The sequence below is a fragment of the Pinus tabuliformis genome, chromosome 5_2, assembly GCF_031772625.1.
Source record: "Pinus tabuliformis cultivar Carrire ecotype Pingquan chromosome 5_2, CPIR1, whole genome shotgun sequence".
In the NCBI taxonomy this organism is placed as follows: Eukaryota; Viridiplantae; Streptophyta; class Pinopsida; order Pinales; family Pinaceae; genus Pinus; species Pinus tabuliformis.
The window spans coordinates 387,299,361-387,322,656 of record NC_142306.1 but is presented as its reverse complement, the minus strand read 5'-3'; the positions used below and the strand labels follow the sequence as shown (position 1 = coordinate 387,322,656).

The following is a 23,296-nucleotide window of genomic DNA, read 5'->3' as shown; positions in this document are numbered from 1 at the left end:
AAACATCAAAGATCCTAGATTCTTCCAGGAAATCGCCAATTGTTGTAGCTGTGGCAACAACACCCCTAAAAATTTGGGTAACCATTAAATTTTTTGGAGCTCCTACATCAAGTCTAAGCTCTGCCCTGCCAGGTCCTGCCCAAAGGTTCGTAAGTGTCAGTAAACCTAAAGAGAAATCCAAGTTTTTAACTGAGTTAAGCCAAGTCGCTAGTTCCCGCCTTGGTAGGTTGGTCGCAGAGTCAGAATGTGACTATCACTAATAGTTGCGACCATGGCAACCATTGCGACCACAATGACTTGCGGGTCGCAAGGTTGCATAGTTGCACCTCCAACCTCTCAGCTATCTTGCGACCTTGCAACCTTTCAATTATGAAAGTCACAAAGTTGCAAAGTCGCCTTAATTACCGTTAGTCACTTGTGCAACTATGTGACTTTGTGACTCACAAGGTCGCAAGGTCAAACCGCCTATTCACGTCCTCCAACGCGACCTTGCGACTCATGCGACTGTGTGACTTGCGAGTCACAAAGTCGCAATAGTTACACTCCCGACCCTTGCGACCTCCACACGTGTGATTATTTTATAAATATGAGGGCACCTAGTCGCATTTGTCAAGGCTCTGTTGGTCACACTGGAAGCTGGAAGCCTCTCCGATCCGAATTCGCACGCGTGTCCGACTCTGGTAAGTAATGGTCCTCCCTCCTATAATCATTATTTCCTTCCAAGTGTCACTGTCTACCCCTCCTGACCTCTGGTTCGTCCCTCACCCTAGGGTTTAGCCTTTTACTTAGCATTCCTCTCCTTTTCATGCTTCATAGGTTTCGCTGGCCTTTTCCCTGTGCCTGCACTTAGAATTTTTTAGTTTCGCCTTGCATATGATCTCCTCATTTTATCAGGAAGCTAAAATTCCATCCCTCTGAGAGTGACCCCAGTCTCTCAAATCCATTTAGGGCCTTCGTTGAGCCTTTATGAGCTGTAGTCATGTGCCCTGTGGCCGCGATACCCTTCCCATCGTAACTTTGCGACTCCTCATCTTCGTAACCTACGATCATTTGCGACTTGCGACCACCACACGCTGTGTGATTTACGACCAAATTTTGCGCATTGCAACCTTGCATTTGCTCCCCGAGCTTTTGACCTCAGTTGCACAGTCACATTCTTAACATCTGTGACCATGCGACTTGCCTTCCCCGCAACCTTCCTTTCGTCGGCTAAGTCTCCTTTTAGTTTACAGTTGCAATTGATTTTCATGCCATCTCTCTCATCGTGGGATTTCCTTTTTGACATTCCATCTCTGGGAGTGCATATCCATTTCTTCTTTTGAAGACGAGACGGGTCACCCGATTACTAAAGTAGCTCAAGGAACCTCGTGGAGTGGGGCATGGGAGGCCGATCCAGAAGAACAACTACCTATATTTATAGACACGACTTGCAACATAAATAAAACCTCTAGGCTCCACTGGTAAGCAATTTACGAGGAATTTGCTAAGAAGGATATCCTAGAAACACATGAGTACTTATAAGCATATATCAACGTAAAGAGGTCAAAATTACATAAATTAGTGGCTCATCCAGCAGTATTCCCGTGCACTGAAACCATCGAATGGATCTTACAGTGTACAAGCACAGATAACTAGATGATCAGGGGTCATGATGGAGCACCCATAGCCACCATCGCTTCGACAAACATCAACACCTAATACAAATTGCCTGAGAAGCAACAAATTTTTAATACCAAGTGGATCGCCAGGTTCATCATCCCAACGAAAGAAATCTTGAGGGATTTTTGGCAAGAACCTGTGAAATTCTGGGTCAGGACAGATAGGCTTACAAGATAGAGGGGCTATGCAATGCATATAAATTAATCGCTGCAATTATGTGCCGGCTATATGGCAAGGTCGACTGTGATGTTTTTTTCGGCATGTGGGTTCCACTCATGAATGTTGTCGCCACTCAAGGAACTATTTTTAATTCGGCGAGCATCCTCTCATAATCCTTGAGGACAAACATAGCCACTGCCCAAAGCCCACCCCTCAAGAAACCTCCAGAATTTTATATGTCTTCATACCTCCTTGATGTTGTCTGTTTGAGGTGCCACTTCGAGCACTGGAGCTGTAATTGGGACACATCAGTAGCCCAAACCGTCCACTGCCATTACAAAGTCTTCTCGGACACAACTTATAGGAGCATGTTGGATGTAATCTCTGAAACATTTATCATCTTATTATACCAACTGCTATTTGGGGAAGAACCGCCTTGCATGTCATAGAGAGCCATGAGGACCGTGGTTAAAGTTGCTTATTGGTTCCCCATTGATGAAGGAATGATTGCTAGGGTGTTCGGTACTCATAAAGCTCCTCACGCTCTACCCAAGTTTGTCACAGATAGGACACTTCTATGAGAGGTCTGTTACCAAATGACATAGGGTTTCTCGAAGGTTTTGAACAAAGAAAAGAAGAAATCTTGGCCGCCTTTCCCTCTCACTATTGGGGTGTACGTAGTAGAAAAATTCAAACAGGTAGAAGTGGAAGCCGAAGAACTAGAAGGGAGCCATTTTGTGACCCTAAGTTACCGAACATATGACCCCGAGAAAGTCGTAGCTGCCCATTGCAAGAAGGCGAAATTCAGTTGGTCTTATGCCCACACTACGAAGGATCTCGAGGATGGGATTAGGAATTGGTATAACTCCACAAGGGAAATCAGCCCCAGTGAGCAACATGCCATAAAAGATGATATCCTTGATGATTTCCAGGAGGACATAAACCTTAGAGAAAGAACACCAAAGGGAGCCGAGGAATCAGGGAAGTGAAAAGGAGCAGTTGAAGACCCCCTAAACGATAATGAGGAAGAAGAAGTTATGCTCATACAAGGAAATTCCAAATTGGCAAGAAAGAAGCGAGAGCTAAAGGGACAAAGAGAACCAGAGAGAAAACAATCACAGGAATCCAGCGACCAAATCTAGAACGAGAAAAGGAGAAAACAAGCGGAAGAGAAAAGGCGACAAGAAGAAGAAAGGAAAGTGCATGATGAGATAGAGAAGAAAATGCAAGAAGATGAGAAAAGGCGGCAGAAAGAAGAAAAAAGAGCACAATATGAGATAGAGAGGAAAAGGCAAGAAGAAGCTGAAAAGTAGAGACAAGTAGAAGAAGCTGTCAAGAAAAAACAAGAGGAACAACAAAGATTAGAATAAGAATTGAAGAACATGGAGGAGGAGCTAGAAAAGCAATGGGCACTAGCAGAAGGGGAAAGAGGCAACATGAGGAAGAGCTTAGGAGAGATAGGGAAAGGGAAACTGAGGTAAATGAACAAGGAGAGACAAGCGAAGCAGTTGACTCAGGCTCAGAACAAAGTGAGCTTCCTCCTTTGGATGTACCTCCCGTTATTCCCCTCACTGGTGGACACCTTCCCCTCCGAGAGCTAGGCATCTCAGAAGAGCAATACAAAGAGGTTCTAGATCTAACTAAAATCACATTTGATGAAGTAAACCTAAAAATTACAAAGGAGAGGAAGAAATCTTGTAGTAGGAACCCAACGACCCATTTTCAGTAACTAAGCCAATAGATATTGTGCCAAATATCACGACAAATCATCAAATGATCGCCTCCGCTGGAAAAACATTCGTGGCCACCACAAAACACAATGTAGATTGGATGAGTAAGCAAATTGCAGATTTGAAAAACAGGCTATAGACCCACTGTTGCGGAACAAGGGAAGAGAAGGATGGAGGAGGAAAATGTGACACTTTGCTTATTACACACAATCTCAACTGAATTCCAGGTGGTAGTCGCATCAGAAATAGAGATCTTGGGGGAGACTATGGTAGTGGTGTATGAAGAAATGGAAAAACAACACCACACTATAACACCCATAGTGACCATTCAAACTCACTCAAAATAAAGGGTTTCCATGCTCAAAGAGGCCATGGCTGCTTTAGATAAAACACATGAGTGGTCTAAAAAATACTCTGATGCCCCGGCAGTAGTCCCCAGGAAATATTGGATTGCTATGCAAAATACCAGGGTCCAACTTCATATCAAAGTTCAGTCCAGAGAAAAATTGGCCAAAGATGAGGAGAGGGTGCTGGCCTCCTACAGACAATTGTCCAATAGTTTGGAATCAGTGATCCAACTACATGGGCCCCCCTCCATAGGAGAGATTGGACACGTAAAAAATCAGGAGGAAATCAATAATGAGGTGAAGGAATTCGTAGAGACAGATAGACAAGCTACCCACACGGTAGATATGCCGATCTCAAGAGAAAATATCAAGCATTACATAGTAGAACCAGTGAGGCTGTCTATTAATCTATGCATTCTCCAAAACTGACATTTTATACATGCTAATATTTCAGAAGTGGTGCATCTTGTTGCAATTTAATCTCGTTGGATTCCTCTTTTTGAAGGCAACCCTTCAGGTTCCTGAAATATCTTGTCATAAGTATTAACAACTTCAACCAATACATTCTTGATCTTAGAATCACATCCTAAGAAAGCTTAAGATTCAACAATATCTTTAGCTTTAATCATCAAAAACACAAAATTCTTACTAGCATTCACAAGCCTTTTCATTTGACCAACACTAACAAAAGATAAGTTCATCTTCTTGCGGTGTTCTCTAAAAATACACTCAAATCCATCTTTGAAAATATGATATTTTTTCTCATGACAATAGAATATGTATTTTCGTTCATATAAATATGGACTCCCTAAGACAATCCCACAAATATCAAGTGGTACAACATCAAGCTCTACCTCATCTATAAAATTAGTAGTGATGGAAAATTTGAGTTTACATTTTCTTGTCACTCGTAATTTGGAATCGTCACATACCCAACCCAAAGGTTAAGGTTTTCCATGAGGTGTAGTATCTAAATTAAGTTTCTTGACAATTGCTTTAGAGATAATATTTACTTGATATCCACTATCAGATAATGTATCAACCTTTGTATGTTTTGTAATGACTCTAATATGGAAATCCTCACTTATTTCTTTATCATTTTGACATTCAATAGGATTTCTAGAAGAACTAGCACTTGCATTAGAATCTATACCTTTCATTCCCATGGCTGTGATTTTGGTTTCATCACATGAATCAAATCCTAGATCTTTTTGAGACATTGTAGCAACAGTCTTTTGTTTCCCCTTGTTATTGAACTTCTTTGGTCTCAATTCTAGATGTAATTTCCATCAGTGGTCTTCATCATGGCCATCTTTTGAACAATTTTTACAAGTAAGTTTCTCTCCCTCTTTCTTGACAGTAACATTATTCTTACTTTTTCCTTTAAACTTCCCCTCTCCTTTGTCTCTATATTTAAAAGGTTTCTTGTTGGAATTTTGAGGAACATTCTTGCCTCTTGATTCTAAATGATTTTTTTGAATGCATACTTCATCTAGATTGGTGGGATTAAACATAAGTATAGTATGTATCAAATAACTATGTAATCCACCTATATACTTAAGGAGTGTATCTTGTGAAGTAAAATCAACACCCAAGATTAAAGCTTTTCTTCTAAATTCTTTGTGTAACTTTGGACACTTTGACCTTTAGCTTGTCTAAGATTTTGCCAATCCATAATTTCTTTTTGCATGTAAGCTAATGGATAAAATTGCCTTCTTAATGAAACTATAAAATTAGTCCAAGAAGAGATAATTCTACCACTTTTCTTCAAATCTACTTGAGTTCTGGCTTTCCACCAGATGAGGGCTGCACCTCCCAAGGGAAGAGAATAAAGCTGGATCTTTGTGACATCATCATCAATATTTTGAATCCTGCAAAAGAATTCAATTTCATGAATGTAATTATCCAAATTTTCAAAATTTACTTCCCCATTGTACATTGGCAATTCAAACTTGACATCAAGCTTAATCAAAGGAGACTTATCATGTCCTCTTGGAGATGTAGGAGGAGTAGGTCTATGTGATGAAGGAGGTGAGGATGGAGGTGTAGATGGAGGTGAAGGAGGAGGAGGAGGTGGAGGCTTTCTCCCATTAACACCATCACCTTTTGGTAGATTCAAAATTTATCCCTGCAACCTTGCTATTCTCTCATTGTACAACACTTTCACCATCTCATTCATATCAAAGAAAGCCTTTATAAAAGCTCACTCATCCTCAGACATCAGCACTTATCCTTGTCATTCTTTATGTGCCACTACTTGTGGAGTTTGTTGCCTCATTGAGCCAATTTGAGGGTTAATTTATTCAAGTACTCCTTCTCCTCTTCTCAATGTAGACCTTGTAAGCATTCAAAAACCTTACAAATTCTGTCAAACTTTCACAAAAACCATGCTTTGATACCAAACTAATCCAAAATTAAAAAGTGAAGGTTTCATAAAAAAATCTGCAAGCTAGTTTATGTCTTTTAGGCAATAGATCATGATTACAAAAGTACACAAACTAAAGTAAATTTTTCAGAATTTGAATAATTAAAAAGGGATAAATATGTAACATCAAACACAACAAATTGATAATAGAGTTCACCCCTCCTAGGCTACGTCTCTGGCCTAGCTTCCAATGGTGGAGTTTTTTACTATATGCTCAAATGATTGAATACATTAACATAAAAGTATCAATCTACAAAAATAACATTTCCATTACATCCAGAATGCCCAAAAACTCCTCTCCAGGCTCTTCTTGGGCTCAGAAAGGTTAAAAATTTGCCAAGATAGGCCTCCTTGAAGTTTCACTACAAAAAATATTCTACAAACTATCTCGTTCTGCAAAAATGAGCAACAAAGTCATTCTAGTCCAATTGGTAGGGAGCTAAGTTGGAAATTCAAAGGTTCTTGGTTCGATCCACAAATCTTAGTGGTGGTTGCATTTTGATTATTATAAAAATTAAATTTATTTATTCATTGGGGTGAAGCCCTCTCTCGACCTTTGTGTGCTTGGTCACATGAAGCCCGCAGGATCGAGGGTTGTAGGCCATAGGCCATGCACTCTCCCTGTCCCTCGCTCCCAATATTGTGTTGGCATATGACTTGGGCTTGGGGCATGGGCAAGGTGCCACATGCCCCGCCCCTCCAAACTTTCTGCTTGCGGTCATGTGCACACCAATGTAATCACGGGTCGTTGGCCCCTCCTACACGCCCTCTCTGATGTCTGTTGCATAGTCATGGGGTATGGCATATAACCAAAATCGGGCCTAGCAAGCTAGCCCGGTGTTAATGCCAAACAACAAATGGTTAAACCTTAAGTAGAACCTGCCCACTATGGTTAACAAGTGGTACCTGTGGCCCATTGGTTGGGCGGTAGACTTGTGCACTAGAGGTCTCAGTTTTTATTCCGCCAAAGGTGGTTGATTGCCATATTTTTTTTAATGAACCACAAAGGGCCATGTAGTGCCCTCTAATTGGGCCATGTGGCACAATGGGATTGACCCTAATTCAACCAATCAAAAAAACTCAAATGTCACTTCCTGCACATGCCATGTGTCAATCCCTGATTGCCTCCTCTACTAAACAATCATCAGATGATGTCAACAATATGTCATGTTACGAATTTCCATGTGGCATCTGTATCTTGCGCAGTAAAACCCTACAAGTTGACATTTTAGTTGTTTTCCAAAAACTTCAGAATGCGATAACTTCTGCATATGGTGTCAAATTGAGGCGATTCAAGTGTCGTTGGAATCAAAACGATGAGATATACGAAGTGGAAATGATTTCAGGAGATTTCAAGCAATTTAATTTTGAGCATATTTTTGATCCTTTGGATCAAAAGGAATACTAGGAAACTAGCTATGGAATTAATTACAATTTATTACAAAAAAATAAAAGACCCTTGGGGAAACATCCATGCAGTCTAGTCACTCTATGTTGCTGGTCGATTAAGATCAATATACCTTTTTCCAAGCTCATTCTGATTCTAACCAGTACATGTAGGAGTTTCATTGCTCAATTTGAGTTACATAATTATGTTTTGGAGTGCATCTACCTCATTAGTTAGTTGAGCAATCAGATTATGAAGGACTAATAATTTCTCATTTTGATCCACTTGGGTGTGAAACATTTGACAAAATTTTACTTGCAAGTCATAATCTTCCCTGTGGAGGGATTCAAGTGCTGACAGACATTGAGAATAAGGGTTTTTCTGCTGAGGAGTCCTCTAAGTTGAAATTTGAGTTCATGGAGGAACATTGACCAAAAATTTGACATAAACCAAAAGCAAAGGGAAACAGCTAGATAATTCCCACAATGGATTTATAGCCAATCTAAAAGAGATTATAGCTTTACTGGTCCAAATCAACTTTACCAAGATGATAATTTTCAGAGTTATTCAATGAGGGAGTTAGAGCCGACTACAAGTTAAAGGACACAAGTGTACAACTCCCTTCATGAACTGAATACCATCACAAAGATATGAGGTCTTGCTAAATAGACGAGGTATCATCCAACAAGGCCTTGGAAATTCTTAATTAGAATGAATTACTATTTGAAACCCCTATAAATTGGCCTAGGCCTTTATAATTACCAATTAGTGCAAGAATATTTCCAAAATTTGAAGCGAAAACATGAAACAAAATTGTACCTTTTTGAAAAGGAGCATGAATCAAACTGAGGTAATCTAGGAAAGGTTTTCCAGGCAATGTCGATGTGCCTTTCAAGCCAGAGAGCCCAAACCTCTAGAATTCCCATGAGCTTGAAAGAAAAATCCACAGAGTCAACCCACAAAGAGGGGGAAGCCATGGTTTTGATGCAGAGCTATTCGTAGAGCTACCGAAAAATTGACCTCCTTAACGCCACATTTGAAACCCAAACCTGCACCAAAACCAAATTCACGAACTTCTGAGAGAATAGAAAATTTGGAGGAACACATACAAGCATGAATGTAATCGGACTAGGACTCAGCCAAAATTTAACATTAATTTCCCTGTCAAGTCACATGATGTGCACTAGATTGGAATTAAATTTCCTGGTACTTCTATCGAAGAGCTCTATCATTATCCTAAGAGGATGGTTATTCAAGGTCCAGGGTAGGGGAATACTAATAATCCAACCATGTGAGAAGGAGTGCATTGTTATTGCATGGAGAAGTTTCACAACAATCACCACGTCAAGTGTGAAGAGAGTGCTAACATAAGGTATAACTTTAATACACTATTCATAATTCCAAAAGTAATAAGGAGAAAAGCAGAAGAGAGACGAGGGGATTCAGGGGTAGGGATAGGGATTAGAGTTATTTCAGAGGGAAACTATATTTATATAATGAAAGGGCCAAGGAGAAAACTACCCACTTATTCTCAAGATCATCTAGAGAAGGGTGGGGATGAGCAGGAGAGGGAACCCACCCACTTATTCTCAAGATCATATAGAGAAGGGTGAATTCTGAGAGGAATATGCTCAAGACAAAGTGAGATGGTCTTAATTGTTACAAACTTAGCCAAGAGAGAGGTTTCTTTAAAGATAACAAAGTTACGAGAGATCCGTATCGGCCAACAAATAAATTTTGGGAGGGTGATCTAGATAGAATTAAAATAAGATTTGCATTGAAAGGAGCCCAAGTAATGTATGTGGTAGGAGGAGAAGAAATTTAGGATGCTAACAAGCCATTGAATTCTATGAAATAGTGGGCCCAGGGCAATAGACTGGACAACCTTAGTGTAAGGAAAGGAAAAGAGATGAGGGATGATTCCTTGTGATTTTTACACAACAGGGAATCATAAGGGGGCTGAATCCCATTCTTTCTAAGATTTTCCAAAGTTAATATATTTCTATGAGATAATAGACAACAAAAGATATTAACTTTAGGGAGAGAATCTTGTATCCAAATTTTGTTCCAAATGGAGGAGTTAGGCAGGGTTCTAGATTGAAAAAGAAGTTCCATATAGCCTTCTTTGACAAAATATGGTGATGACTTCGAACCAAGTTTTTCCTCTAGGTTCTAATTTATTGGGGTGCATCCAAACAACTTCTTCTTTAGCAGATCACCGAGAGGCTTAATGTGGTTTGGGAGTTCCCCCAAATTCCAATCCATCCAAATACCTTCAAGGTTCCCAAGATATATGTGGGTTAGAGTGATCATACCTTTCTGTCACAGAGTGTCCATAAGGGGCTGAAGTTCCTCCTCTTTCTCTAACAACCTATGATGGAGAATTGAGTCCTCCCACGACTTGATTGATTCTCCATTTCTAGGGTTTTGGGTTTTTGGAGAGAATGACCCTACTTTCCAGATTAAGCCACCAAGAATTCTCCATTTTATTTTTTATTTTTTCCAAGATGTTATTCCATGGCGTAGAGGAATATTTATTTAAACAAATTGGAATTCCCAGGTACTTGAAATCCTTCCAAGCTGCCACCACCTTAAAACCCAACATGTCTGCAATTTTATTTTGACAATTTGTGTTGATGTTCTAGGAATAAACTTGAGATTTAACATCATTTATCATTCGTCCAGTAGATGTAAGGAATTTTTCCAAGATCCTTTTATATATTTTGGATATCACTACTGATACTCCTCCTAGCAGGATCATATCATCTACAAATTGGCCATGGCTATACTTTTGATGCTAGACAAGAATCTAATTCCCAACAACCAATCAATTCTTCTTTCATGCTCCAAATGATTCCTCAGATAATTGACCTTTATAATATAAAAAAATGGAGAGAGAGGGCATCCTTACCTAAGTCCCTGGGAGGCCTTAAAGAAATGAGATACCCTCTCATTGACTAGAGGGGCAATCCAAGGGGAGGTAATACAAAGATCCACCCATTGGATATACCTTTCATGAAAGCCCATTTTTTTCATTACTTTGAAGAGGAAGCTATGCTTGAGCCTATAAAAATAATTTTCCATGTCAAGTTTTATAGTCATGCCTTGATCACATTTTCTCTAGTTGGAATCTATTTCTTCTTGGATCATAATAACATTATCGAAAATATGCTTTCCTGGAACAAACCCTCCTTGGTTATCAGAGATAATGTAGGGGAGAAATTTCTTGAGTTGCATTGCCAACTGTTTAAATATTATCATATAGGAAACATTACAGAGGAAAATGGGATGAGACAAAGGAGGAGGGGTTGCCTCTTTGGGATAAGGAACAAGAAAGAGGAGTTTATTCCCCCTCCCATGAAAATATTCTTGAGTTAATATCCAATCATTCTGACAAAATCCTTTTGAATTAAATCACAAAATCACTGATAGAAGAGGGTAGGGAAACCATATGGGCTCGAAGCATTATCTTGATGGAATGAAAAATAACTTGTTTTATTTCTTGGACCATTAGGGGAGATATAAGAAGAGAATCAATTGCTTCTGTAACTATTTCTAGAACATGGTCTAGCATGAAAATCTTTGCTTCTTTGTTTATTTGGTCTAGGGATTTATACATATGGCTGAAGTGGTCAGAGGGACTCTCTTGGATTTTTTGGAAATCGTCAAGCTTTTGTCCTTGAACTTTGATTTCTAAGATGTTATTTTTATGTTCCTCGTTCTTTGCTTGATTATGAAAAGAATTTGTATTCCTTTATCATAATTTTAACTAGACACTTCATGATTTTAAACACCATAATTGTTCTTCATGTTTTAGAAGAGTGTGGTAAGAATTGAAGGTTTCACTTCTTATTGCAACGAATCCTATGAGACATATTTTGTCTCCATTTGAGTATGAATATATTCTTTTTTTTCTAGAGCTATGAAAGAGATTTGGTTTTTTTTTTCCTATTTTTTAGCCATTGCTTGATTTCCCTTTTGAGCCTCTTGATTTTGGATTCCAAAATACATATTGGGCTGCCATCCACCCATTGCGACTAGGAAGATGTGGAAACCTCTGAGAACCCTGGAGACTGGAGCGAGAGAGCTCATAATAAAAAGAGAATAGGGCCATAATTCAGAGAGGGGATAACTTTAAGCGAGAAAAGACTATGATCAGATCCATTCCAAGGGAGGATAAGGGATTGAAGAACTAGGTTCAGAGAGAGGTGGTTTTAAGAGGCCAAGAACCTATCTAATCTCGCTACTTTGTGCCCATATCTAGACCACTTTTTATTCCAAGTGAAGTGGAGTCGGGGGGTTAATATCTATTAAATGCAAGGAGTTTATAAGATCTTCCATATATTCTTGGAAATGATATCTAACTATAAATCCTCCTCTCTTCTCCTTCTGATGGATGATTGTATTGAGATCGCCTCTAGTAATGAAATTATCTCCATATCCTATTTTTTTTTTAAATCCATAAGGGATTGCCAACATTCTTGCTTTTCTTTAAAATGGATAGGATTGCAAAGGTTAATCATAGTGCATACTTGATTGAGGGCCAAAATTTTGAAGGAGGTCACTATCCAATGCTGTGTCTTACAAATGTTCAAGAGCTTAATTGATCAAGGTCCGATAAGGTACATAAGCCTCCTGATGCACCTCGAAAATTGACTACAAGGTGAAGGCTTTTATTCAAAATATTCTTCTACTTGGATGAGAGATCTCTCTCATTAATTTTTGTCTCCTCAAAGAGGGAAACAACTAGATTTTATTTCATTATCAAATATTTTTCTTTTGCTATTCATTTGCTAGTTCTGAAGCCCCTGCAATTCCAGGAGACAATATTATTCATTACTTATTCTTAGTTTGAGTTTCCACCTTCAAGGGCCTTGTTCTTGAACCTTTTTTCGCTTCTTTACTTCGAATATTTTCTAATTGATGAGTGATAGTGCTTTGGTATCCCATCTCTTTGTCATTTTATGCTTGTTCCTTTTGGATTTCCCTATTAGTTTTCCTCTCAGTGCACCAAATATTTCTTTCTATTCATTTAATTTTTTTAACCTATGATTTTTCATCGGTTGGGTTGGCTATCAGAACCGTGCTTGTATCTTCCTTTGAGGAGTGATAAGTGTCTTTCTCTTCTTTCGATGAGTCATCCGTGGAGTTATGGGAGTCTTCTAATGGCGTGTTCTCCTTAGCTGAGGTTTTTTGAGGACTTTGATGGGAGGTAGCTTGAAGAGATGGATTTGAAACTTTCTGTAGGGTGCCTTCTTCATTGTTTAGATATGATAGTGTTTCATATTTTTTGGACTCAACTTTGCAACTTACTGATTGGCTCAAACCTTCCTTATTTGCAATGGAATTATTAGTATTTGACGTGCCTTTGGTATGTTGTATTGGTTTTCCTTGTTGAGGTTCTTTGTGTCTGTTGGGGCCTCTTCTTATTTTAGATTGCTACCATTCATCCCCTTGTTCTCTCTGATTTTCTTGAGTGGTTGGAGATTTGGTGCAATTTCTGGTAAAATTCCCATATTCATGGAAAATTTGGCACTTGAATGGGAGTTAGTCATAATCCACTTCCTGGAGGTATGTCTTGTCATCCATGCAACAATTTATTGCTGTCAGAAGCCCCTCCTCGAAATCCAATTCAACAAAAGTTCAGGCACATGCAAATAAGCCTTCATGGGGTTTTGCACAGTCAAGATATTTTCCCAAAGAATTTCCAAGGAGTTTAAAGGTGGCATCATTCTAGAAACTTTACCTAGCCCTCTAAAGGTGGCATCATTCTAGCAACTTGACCTAGCCCTCTAAAGGTGGCAACATTCTAGCGACTTGACCTAGCTCTCTAAAGGTGACATAATTCTTGCAACTTGACCTATCCCATAACGTTTATGAGGATATCACAATTTTCCCAAATAATTTCCAATGAGTCTAAAGCTAACATCATTCCAACAACTTGACCTTGACCTTGACCTTGAGGTTAAAGTTTGGATTCCATGGATCAAGCCCTACTTTTGAAAATCAAATCTCAATCTTCCTTGAGTTCAAAATAAAATGTTAAAAAACCCTTTCTACAAAGGAAGAAACCACCTCCCCCTTCATCTTGGGCTTTTAGTTTGTTTCTATTTAAGATCTGATAGATCAAAGTGGAAACCACCTCCCCCTTCATCTTGGGATTTTAGTTTGTTTCTATGTAAGATTCGATAGATCAAGGTGAGGGCCATAGACCCTTGAATTGCCCAATCAAATCCCGATTTACAAGTTGAAGAGCCCTTGATCTTGCTTGAGGAGTCTAGATCACAATTTTTGGGATCTCATCAATCTTTTTCACAAACTTGGAAGAAGGGACTTTGAAACTTAGGGCCATTTTCCACTAAGATATTAAATCCATGACGTCTTGAGAGCGCTGACTATCTTGGGCTAGACTAGCCATCGTGATCAGTGGGCCAGTGAAAAACAATTTTTTTTAGGTCTTACAACTCGAGAATGAAATTTTGGAAAAAAATCAGATCTGGAAGGCTCACAATCTTGATTGGGTCACAATGCCTAGGGGGAAGTTGAAAAAAATTCTTCCCCAAATCAGATCTGATCTCTAAGAACCTTTGCGACTGACATGAGAAAAATGCTATTGAACAATCAGTACAAATTTGGAAGTCCTAGGGTTACTAGAGGCGGACTTCGCATCTTTGCGCCAACCACAAAGCTTATGGTGAAGTTAAAGTCTTCTCTCTCTCTCTCTCTCTCTCTCTCTCTCTCTCTCTCTCTCTCTCTCTCTCTCTCTATATATATATATATATATATATATATATATATATATGATGTCGAGTTTGTTTCACATATATATCTAATGTCAATTTTGTTCGTGAATAGAATGTCTCATCTCTTTTTAAAAGGATGAGAATTTCATATATATATGTGGCTTTTGGAATTTTAGTGTTTGGAATTGTTTCGCAGTAATTTTACTGGTGTTATTTCTTATGCAATTTCTGCTTAAACTCTATAAAAGTACAAATAAATAATTTAAGAAAGAAAAAGTAATAATCTAATCACATATGAAAAGGGTTTCTCCATATTTCTCCTAGGTTTGACATTTTGTTACTAGCATTAAAAACATATAGTAGTGGTTGCAACAATGTTAGTGAGTAAAATCTTTGCACCTTCACTAGTTTCATTAGTAAACAATCATATGGATGAAAATTTATTAAACACATTTACTAAACAAGCTATAAACAAACCATATGGTAATTTAGTGATCAGATTTTAGTTGACCTTTTTAGATTTCAGTTGATTAATATTAAAATTGAAATTTTAATGAAGGAAAACTTCCTATTCTAGCATAGGTGGATAGTATAAATTTCTTGGACCTTAGCCATATGAAAGGAAATGGAAGGGCCTTTGATGTTGTGCCAAGAAGACCTGTAGAGTGTGCATGTCAGATAGAAGAGGTCCTATGGTGAACTTTGGGTAGTATTGTACACTTACATTTTGAAATATTTGATATCTTGTGCTTTAAATTATGAAAGTATTCATATATAAAATTTATCTAATTTTTAAACAACCTTTCCAGCATTCTCTCTCTCTCTCTCTCTCTCTCTCTCTATATATATATATATATATATATATATATATAGATATATATAAATTCCATCTTGACTTCCATGTTAATTTATTAAATTATTGGAGCTATTGCAATGGCACCATACTAAAGTCATCCCACAAATATTGCAATTGAAATTGCATTAACAGTCGAGAGTCTTTGAAATTGCACCACAATTGAGATTCTTTGAAATGGTTATAGTGGTGGATTGGAATTGAATTTTCAAGTGATGGTTGGAGGCTTATAGTGGTGGATTGCAATGCTAATTTTTAAGTGATGTTGGGTAGATTGTCAACCTAGCGTTTTGTGTTTCTTATCACTATTACATGGAATTGGAATTAATGTGATGTGCCTTTGATTATCAAATTTGATATAACTATAATTTATTTATTATATGATTATAGGTTGTCTTTTTTAACCTGATTAATGGTTTAATTTCTTAACATATTATGATTTTGTACAACGCTGATTATGTTGGTAGGAAAATTGATACATTAAAGTATGAAGCAAAATTTTTATATGATATAATTTTTAATAGTTATCTGGAGTTACATTTAAGTTTCAATACAGAGGTTAATATTTCATTTCAATATTCAATTTCGATAATGCGCTTTTCTATATTTACATTGATATCTCGTTTAACATTGAATTTAATATCTGGTTTATAGTTTACAATATTATAACAACGAGGGAACAATAGAGAATAACATTATAGTTGTTTACGATGATAAACTAAAATAACAATAAAGAACAATAAATTTTATAAGTTTAGCAAGAAACAATTTACACTTTACAATGTGATGGAGGAGTAAACTATAAAGAATAATATTTTCATGGTTTACTATGATAAACCACAAAGAATAAAATTAACAGTGATAAATGAAAATAACCATAAAAACAATAAACTTTATGAAGAAATTGAATAGAGTAAATAAAAATTTATAATGGTTTTCCATTATTGCTTATTTTTTATTGAAAATAACAATAAAAATAATTAAATTTATTAGATAAAAAGTAATTATATATATATATATATATATATATATATATATATATATATATATATATATATTAAATAAATGGATTAGAATTTATTTATAATAAATTTAATTATATTTACTCTAATTAAAATTTTAGTAAATATATAAAAATTATAAATTTTATAAATAAATCTATTAAAATAAATAATAATTTACAATAATAATTCATATTTAATAAAATTTATACTACAATAATAAATAAATAAACATAACAACACAATTTTCCATTTACAATAATAATAATAATACATTTCACAATAATAATTATAATAACAACCAGATACTTTACAATAACTATAAAGAATAACAATATCATTATTTACAATAATAACAGAGAATAACAATAATTTTTTTCAATAATAACAATAAACATAATTGTTATAAAGTTCTTCCATGATAAAGACCATACAATTATAACTTTTTTTTTCAATTTCTAGGCCTCCCTAAATTTTCAATGATGGAAATGACTAATCCTCGCAATGACTTGGGCACCCTCAATGCATATGTGATGCTTAGATTTATCAGCATGCTCTGCCAAAGTAGAGGAGCAGGCCCTACCATTCTTAATGTCAGTGGCGTGCTCATGAATCCTTTGATTAATTGAACAATTGGTCTCACCTATGTAAGGAGTCCCACAAGAGCAAGGGGTAACATAAACACCTTTCATATATTTAGGGTCCACCGGGTCTTTGACGAATCTTAGGGAAATTCAGATGGTATTTAGAAGCCTAAAGGCTGAGGGAACCTTATGTTTCATTAAGATCTTTGCAATCCTTGTGAGTGGTCCCTTGGATAAAAGGGAGGTGTTTCCCAAAGTTTTCATTAATAAGTTTTTTGGATTGGTTTTTACCACCTTGTTTAAGTATAGTTTTATCGTCTTGATCTTTCTTACCTTGGATTTTTGTTAGAATTTATTTAGGTTATTAATTTCTTGAATTATCTGTAGGGCCTTGACTCCTTATTTTATAGTTGACTTTGTTTCTTAGTCTTTTTTTAATTATAATTAGAATTATAATTTTATTTTTATGATTATTTTTTGATTTTGGCATTTTTCTCATTAAATTAATAAGGATTTTTTAGTTATTATAGGATCTTGATTCATTTATTTAGTAATAGGGTCTTGATTTCTCTTATTTTTTTTTGACCTAGTTTGTTATTTAAAGTTTGACTTTTGTTTTATTTTATTCTTTTTCTATTCAAATTTAACCTATTACTAATAATTAATGTTATATATATACTACTGGTTTATTATTGACACATGCACACACATAAACTAGCTATTTTTATAGCAGTTATATGAACCAGGTGTCTCTACATTGCTTTCTATTTAAGCTTTTGCCTAGATCTGTCTCTGCATATTGTCCTGACGATGAACCACACTAGATGGCTTGAAACATGTGAACAAAAACGCTCTTATGTGATTTCTACTGAACATTTCTTCTTAATTCAATATGGATCACAAAAACCTCAATTAGAAATTAAGGTCAACTATTGTCAACTATAACTTACTATATTTAACCATACTCAACCAAGGTCAGCAATATGTAACATGGTCAAGCCATGGTCAATCATCATCAACATATTCAACCATAATCAACATGGTTAAACATTATCAACATGGCCAATTATAGTACACCATGGCTGTTATTAACATGGCTAATTATAGTACACCATGGTCAACCTTTTTCTCCTACGTTGAACATGGTGAACCACTGTCAACCACAATCAACTACATGCGGCATGGTCAACCGTACTCAATTATAAGGTATCATAAACAACTTTAGTTTAACATAAACATCCATAGTCACCCAAACTCAAAGATCTATTAACCATACTCTACTATCCACCATTACTATATTTAAACATAATAAACCAAATTCAACCATAATCAATTATGATCTATTAATCCTCCCTAATTTGATAAACCAACCATGGTTGATAAAAATAACGAAACATAATAATAATGTAATAATTTATTTTTGTTTATGATTCAACCTATACTTCACAGTTCACACATGTTTCCAAGGAATTATACTTCAAACTTAGGGATTTGGAAGGTGCATAATTAAAACTTTGTGCACCTGAATTGTTTACTAGAAACTAATAATTCAGCACGTGAGCCAACCAATTTTGGGCCCCCTGATCCTGATGAGGTCCATAGCATAACAAAAATGATTTAAACTAATGCCGTACAGTGCCACAGGCCTTTTGTTTTGGTACCATAGAATATAAAATATCAATTTATAAATAAATAAAACATATAGCCTCGATATATCAAATCCGAAGTGTCGAATCTAACAGTAACAGAGAATTTTGCTGCAATAGCAACAGTGTTCAACGAGAAGCTGAACCAGGAAAGCAGATCCACCATTGATAAAATAGCCTTCATATCTGCAAAAATAGAATAAAAACGTACCCATAAGGCCACTCAGATCAAACCAATACATTTCTAGATTTAATATCGAGAAATATACCCATAAGGCCACTCAGATCAGACCAATACACTTCTATATTTATTTAATTTTTTGAGTCTTAATTATACTAAGACTGATTCCATATAAATGAACATAAGGAATATGTATAGCATACCAAGAAATATTTAGCTCCATGCTCCAGGCCTTCCAAGGTGAATCCCCATTCATTCACTAGCACCGACTCGCCAGTGGAATGGAGTAAAAGTGCATCATCCCCGAAGAAAGCCCTGAAGTTCAGGGGCTCCTTGGGGACTTCCATTGGAATGTCATTGATGAATACAATTATTGATCGGTTAGCGTTAGTCACGGAGTCCTCCTGCACACCTCCTGCAGACCGAGCTTAATATTAGACATGAAAACAATTGTGTCACAACAAAGCACAAATATATGTATATGATATGTTGGCAGCTTGAAATTCAGACATGGTAACAATACTATTCCACTAGTATCAGTGCCTGCCCCTCCTAATGCTTGCATGTTACTGCATTGAGTATTGCTCATTTCTTGGTTCACCTGCATCTCGTAACGGTTCCCGGGCAATGAAGATACTGGCACAGTAGAAGATGAGGGGGGTTGATTTCCAACCGTTATAGGTTTAGACTGCACTGATGTTGACGTTGATGTTGTTGATGTTGATGCAGTTGAGGATGTGGTCTTTGCACCCTTGGGGCGAAGTTTAGACTTTTGTGCATCTTGGACATGTCGCTTTCGCTTTCCTCTGGCCTTTCTATTCTGGAACCAGTAGAACACATTTACATCACCAACTTGCCCGAATTCTTCGAGCTGTGCTCTGATCCTTTTTATTTCTTCTCTGGGAGGGTTTACCACGCCAGAACTGAATATAGTTTCCAGGATCTGGATCTGCTCTGGTTTTGGATGCCATCTTTTTGTTGTGGGCATGCTCGTTTCCTTCTCCCGCAAATAATTACGTGACAATGCACCTGCTGTATGGAAAAAATATTTATGAAAACTAATATCATGTTTATGCAAATGGAAACATGACTGAGACAATATTATATCTATGTATTTGTGTATACTCCCGTGTATACAAGCTTGATTTAGTTTGGACATGCAAGAGAAAAATATTGCTGACCTTCAGAATATGTTGGCCTCATGGCTGAAAAATTAGAAGTTTCTGGCAAGTGATTAGAGGACTTTGATTTCAGGAACATTCTGGGCCAATGTTTTTTGGAATTCATATTGTGCGAGTGGAGGGACCGGGTCTGATCTGCAGGAGATATTTTGCCGTAGTTGCCTTTGACCCGGTATTTTGTTGCTGCTCCTGCAATTTATAGACTCAACGAGAACAACGAAACTACAATGGGCTCTCCAAGAAGTGTGAATAGATCACTATCCCAATTCTCAATTTATAAAGCACCTAGAAATGCCATGATCAAGAAAATAGTGAAATGGGATGAGTACAACTGAATAGCTGCAAGCTCACGGTGGAATGATTTCATGGTGCAGTTAGTTACATAAGGGCATTGAATGGTTGGTTGAACGCCAATGGTTTGAAGGTCAAATGACAATATGGCCGTCTGTGACCTAGGAGTCACAGAGCATTGAATGGTTGAGTGCAAATGGTTTGAAAGTCAAATGAAAATATGGTCGCCTCTAACCTAGGACCCAAAGGGCATGAATGGTTGAACACAAATGGTTTGAAAGTCAAATAACAATGTGGCTGTCTGTAACCTAGGATCCAGATGGCATTGAATGGTTGAACACAAATTGTTTGAAAGTCAAATAACAATATGGCAGTCTATAACAAGGGTCCAAAATACTCTCTTGCAGAGGGTGTCTATGGAATATTAGAGACGCCTTTTAACTTGCCATAGTGAATATTTAATGTATAACCGTGATATCATTGTCACACTATATACTCATATTTGGGTGCAATCTCATCATCTGTTTTTTCAATTTTCCAAGGCTAGAATTGGTTGGTTAAAAAAAATATGATTATGAATTTTTGTTATTCAACTTTTATTTTTTTTAAATATATTTAAAGAGAATTCATATTTTGATTTTTTTTAATAATTAAAATTTATCGATTATAAAACTTAAATTTATTATTTTATTTTTATTTTTATTAAATTTAAATAAAATTAACCATAAAAAAATAAAAAAAATCAAATAATTAAACCTTACCAAATTTCAAACAAAATGCAAGTTAAAAAAAATCAAATAATTCAACTATACATATTTCTACTTACAAAATCTACACCAAATCTATACTCAAAAATATTGAAAAAAAAAAACAAAACATAAAATACTTATACTACACTTTATATTTATATATGTAATACTTTTTAATGAGGTTGTCATCTTACACTCACATTCCATGGTCAAACTGCATAGACTTCATATTATTGGCGTAGTAAAAATTGCCTTAACCACTATTAAATAAATTCTTTGAAATAAGTATTTTTATTTCACATCAACATATAAAGAAATAAGTATTTTTATTTCACAACAACATATATTGTTGTTTTCTTATTGAAGATGTACCATAAATTTTAATAGTGATTAATGTAAATAAAAAATTCTAAAAAAGTATAAATATAATAATTAAAAATAATCTAAATATAATTCTTAGAAGGAGGGAAATCAATTTTTCCTTAATTACTCTTTCTTTTTTATAGAAGTTGGGCTTCTTTTTGGTTACTATTCCTAAAATGGAAAGAATAGGATCTTTTTCTCGTTTTGTTTCGTATGATATTATAAAGATAATTTTATGGGAAGTTGAAGACAATCTTAGTTATTAAAGTAATATTAATAAAGTAAAGAGAGGTGTAGTTTGTGACGAAGTAGATTTCAAGTTAGGTTAGTTATTTTGTATAGATTTTGTTATTTGAAATTAATGGTGAGGTTATTTATCTATTTTTTTAATTTTAGATAAAATTGTTTTAAATTGAAGATATAGAAAATGTGTTATAAGATAGTTTATTATAAATAAGTACTAGCATAATCACATCAATAAATGTGACTGAGATATACTGATAAGTTTATATCAATTACATGCAAAACCACATTATTAAATGTAATTAATATACACCTATAAACATCAATAGATATAGATTAAATATATAATAATAATAATAATAATATAAAATATTATTAACATTATATTACAAATAAATTAATAATTATAACGATTATAATAATCATTTGAGGAGAGCCATCTCAGCTAATATTTCAAACATTTTGCAAAAGAATATTGTATATAAATGACATATGCATTGAACACCCTTTTCACGAATGAGATTGCACTCATTCAAACGACATATCTCATACGAATGAGCACAACATGTTTCCCTCTTGAAGAAATATTTCCAGATGGAGCTCCGAAACCCGCTCGACAAGGTCTAGGGTTTCTCTGCAGTCACTTCTGAAGCACCTTACCCTTTGCTATCATCCTAAATCGACTATCCCTGCTGCCGTACCTAACGCCCTTTCAACCTTCACCACTTACCCCATTCGCGGTTTCATCTTTTCACCTCCCGTGACTCCGTAAGTGTTTTTTACTGCCTCCCCCATCCAGCCCTTGGTTACACTGTGACAGTTATTCACAAATTACGGAAGCAATTAGCGAGAAATTTTCAGGAGCGGCTATGGATATGGACATGGTAGACTATTCAGAATATCCATTAGAGGGTGCCTCCATATGGACGACTCCCCATGCGACCACGGAAAGCTTGCTCCCTTTCTACAATGATTTTTCAGACACCATCGCGACCCTAGCCTTGATCTCGGGGCCCTCTTGCTCGATTGTGACCTTACCTGAGCCCTCCCCCTGCTGGATGGCTCTCTCCACCCCACCCCCATTGCCATCCTTACTACATTTTGCAACTGGTTTCATTAACCCTAACCTAGTTGTTGTTTCCTCGGACTGTCCTTCCCCCCCCCCCCGTTTGCCGGTTCTCATATCCCCTCCTACCCTCTCCCCGAAGAACCCTCGATTACAGTTCAGGGGACTCCCCTTGCGACTCTTCTATCTGCTCCCCTCTTTGGTAGCTTCATAGGAATCCCTCCACTCTCGGATGCCTTCCCCACTAGACCGCACCCTGAACACCCTCAACCAAACCCTCCTTCAAGCGAATGCCGACAGGACACCACCGACGCGGGTCATCAACCGAGCAAGAAACACAAGTGTGTTAAATCCAGGGCAGAAGAGGTCATCATTCGCCTTGGCGAGGATATTCAGTGGAGAGACACAATGGACACAGCTGACCAAGTCCTGGTTGGAAGGGTTCAGGGTAGGAGCTTGTTGTGGCCACCAACAACCCCCCTCTTTGTTTAGTATTAGCAATAACACTAAGCAAATGGGGACTCTTAATAAAAAATTAAAAAAACATTTTATAAAACTTTTTGTATTCTACTCCTTGAAATTATGTCGCATCGCGTGGAGAAGATAAAACACCCCCTTATGAGCATAATAAAAACTACGAAGATGCGATGCGAAATTCATCGCATCGCACACATTAAGAAGCGCTCTT

The 23,296-nt window shown here is 36.5% G+C and overlaps 1 protein-coding gene across 1 annotated transcript; it reads right to left on the bottom strand.

The window, feature by feature from the left end:
* Positions 1–18,565: 18,565 nt before the first annotated feature.
* Positions 18,566–20,059, bottom strand: LOC149159131 (WUSCHEL-related homeobox 11-like). The gene is made up of 4 exons (XM_089434195.1): positions 19,897–20,059; positions 19,226–19,744; positions 18,919–19,142; positions 18,566–18,712 (listed from the first exon to the last, which is right to left on the bottom strand). The coding sequence occupies exons 1-4, from the start codon at positions 20,000–20,002 to the stop codon at positions 18,566–18,568; spliced, it is 996 nt and encodes a 331-aa protein (XP_089290321.1). The 5' UTR covers positions 20,003–20,059.
* Between the last annotated feature and the right edge of the window lie 3,237 nt (positions 20,060–23,296).

Bases quoted from the DNA above. Each gene is read 5' to 3' on its own strand.
- LOC149159131 (XM_089434195.1), bottom strand. From the start codon at position 20,002: ATGAATTCCAAAAAACATTGGCCCAGAATGTTCCTGAAATCAAAGTCC. The intron at 19,143-19,225 runs GTCTGAATTTCA...TCTAATATTAAG, and splicing joins TGGAATAGTATTGTTACCAT to CTCGGTCTGCAGGAGGTGTG. The intron at 18,713-18,918 runs GTATGCTATACA...GCAGATATGAAG, and splicing joins ATGGAGCTAAATATTTCTTG to GCTATTTTATCAATGGTGGA.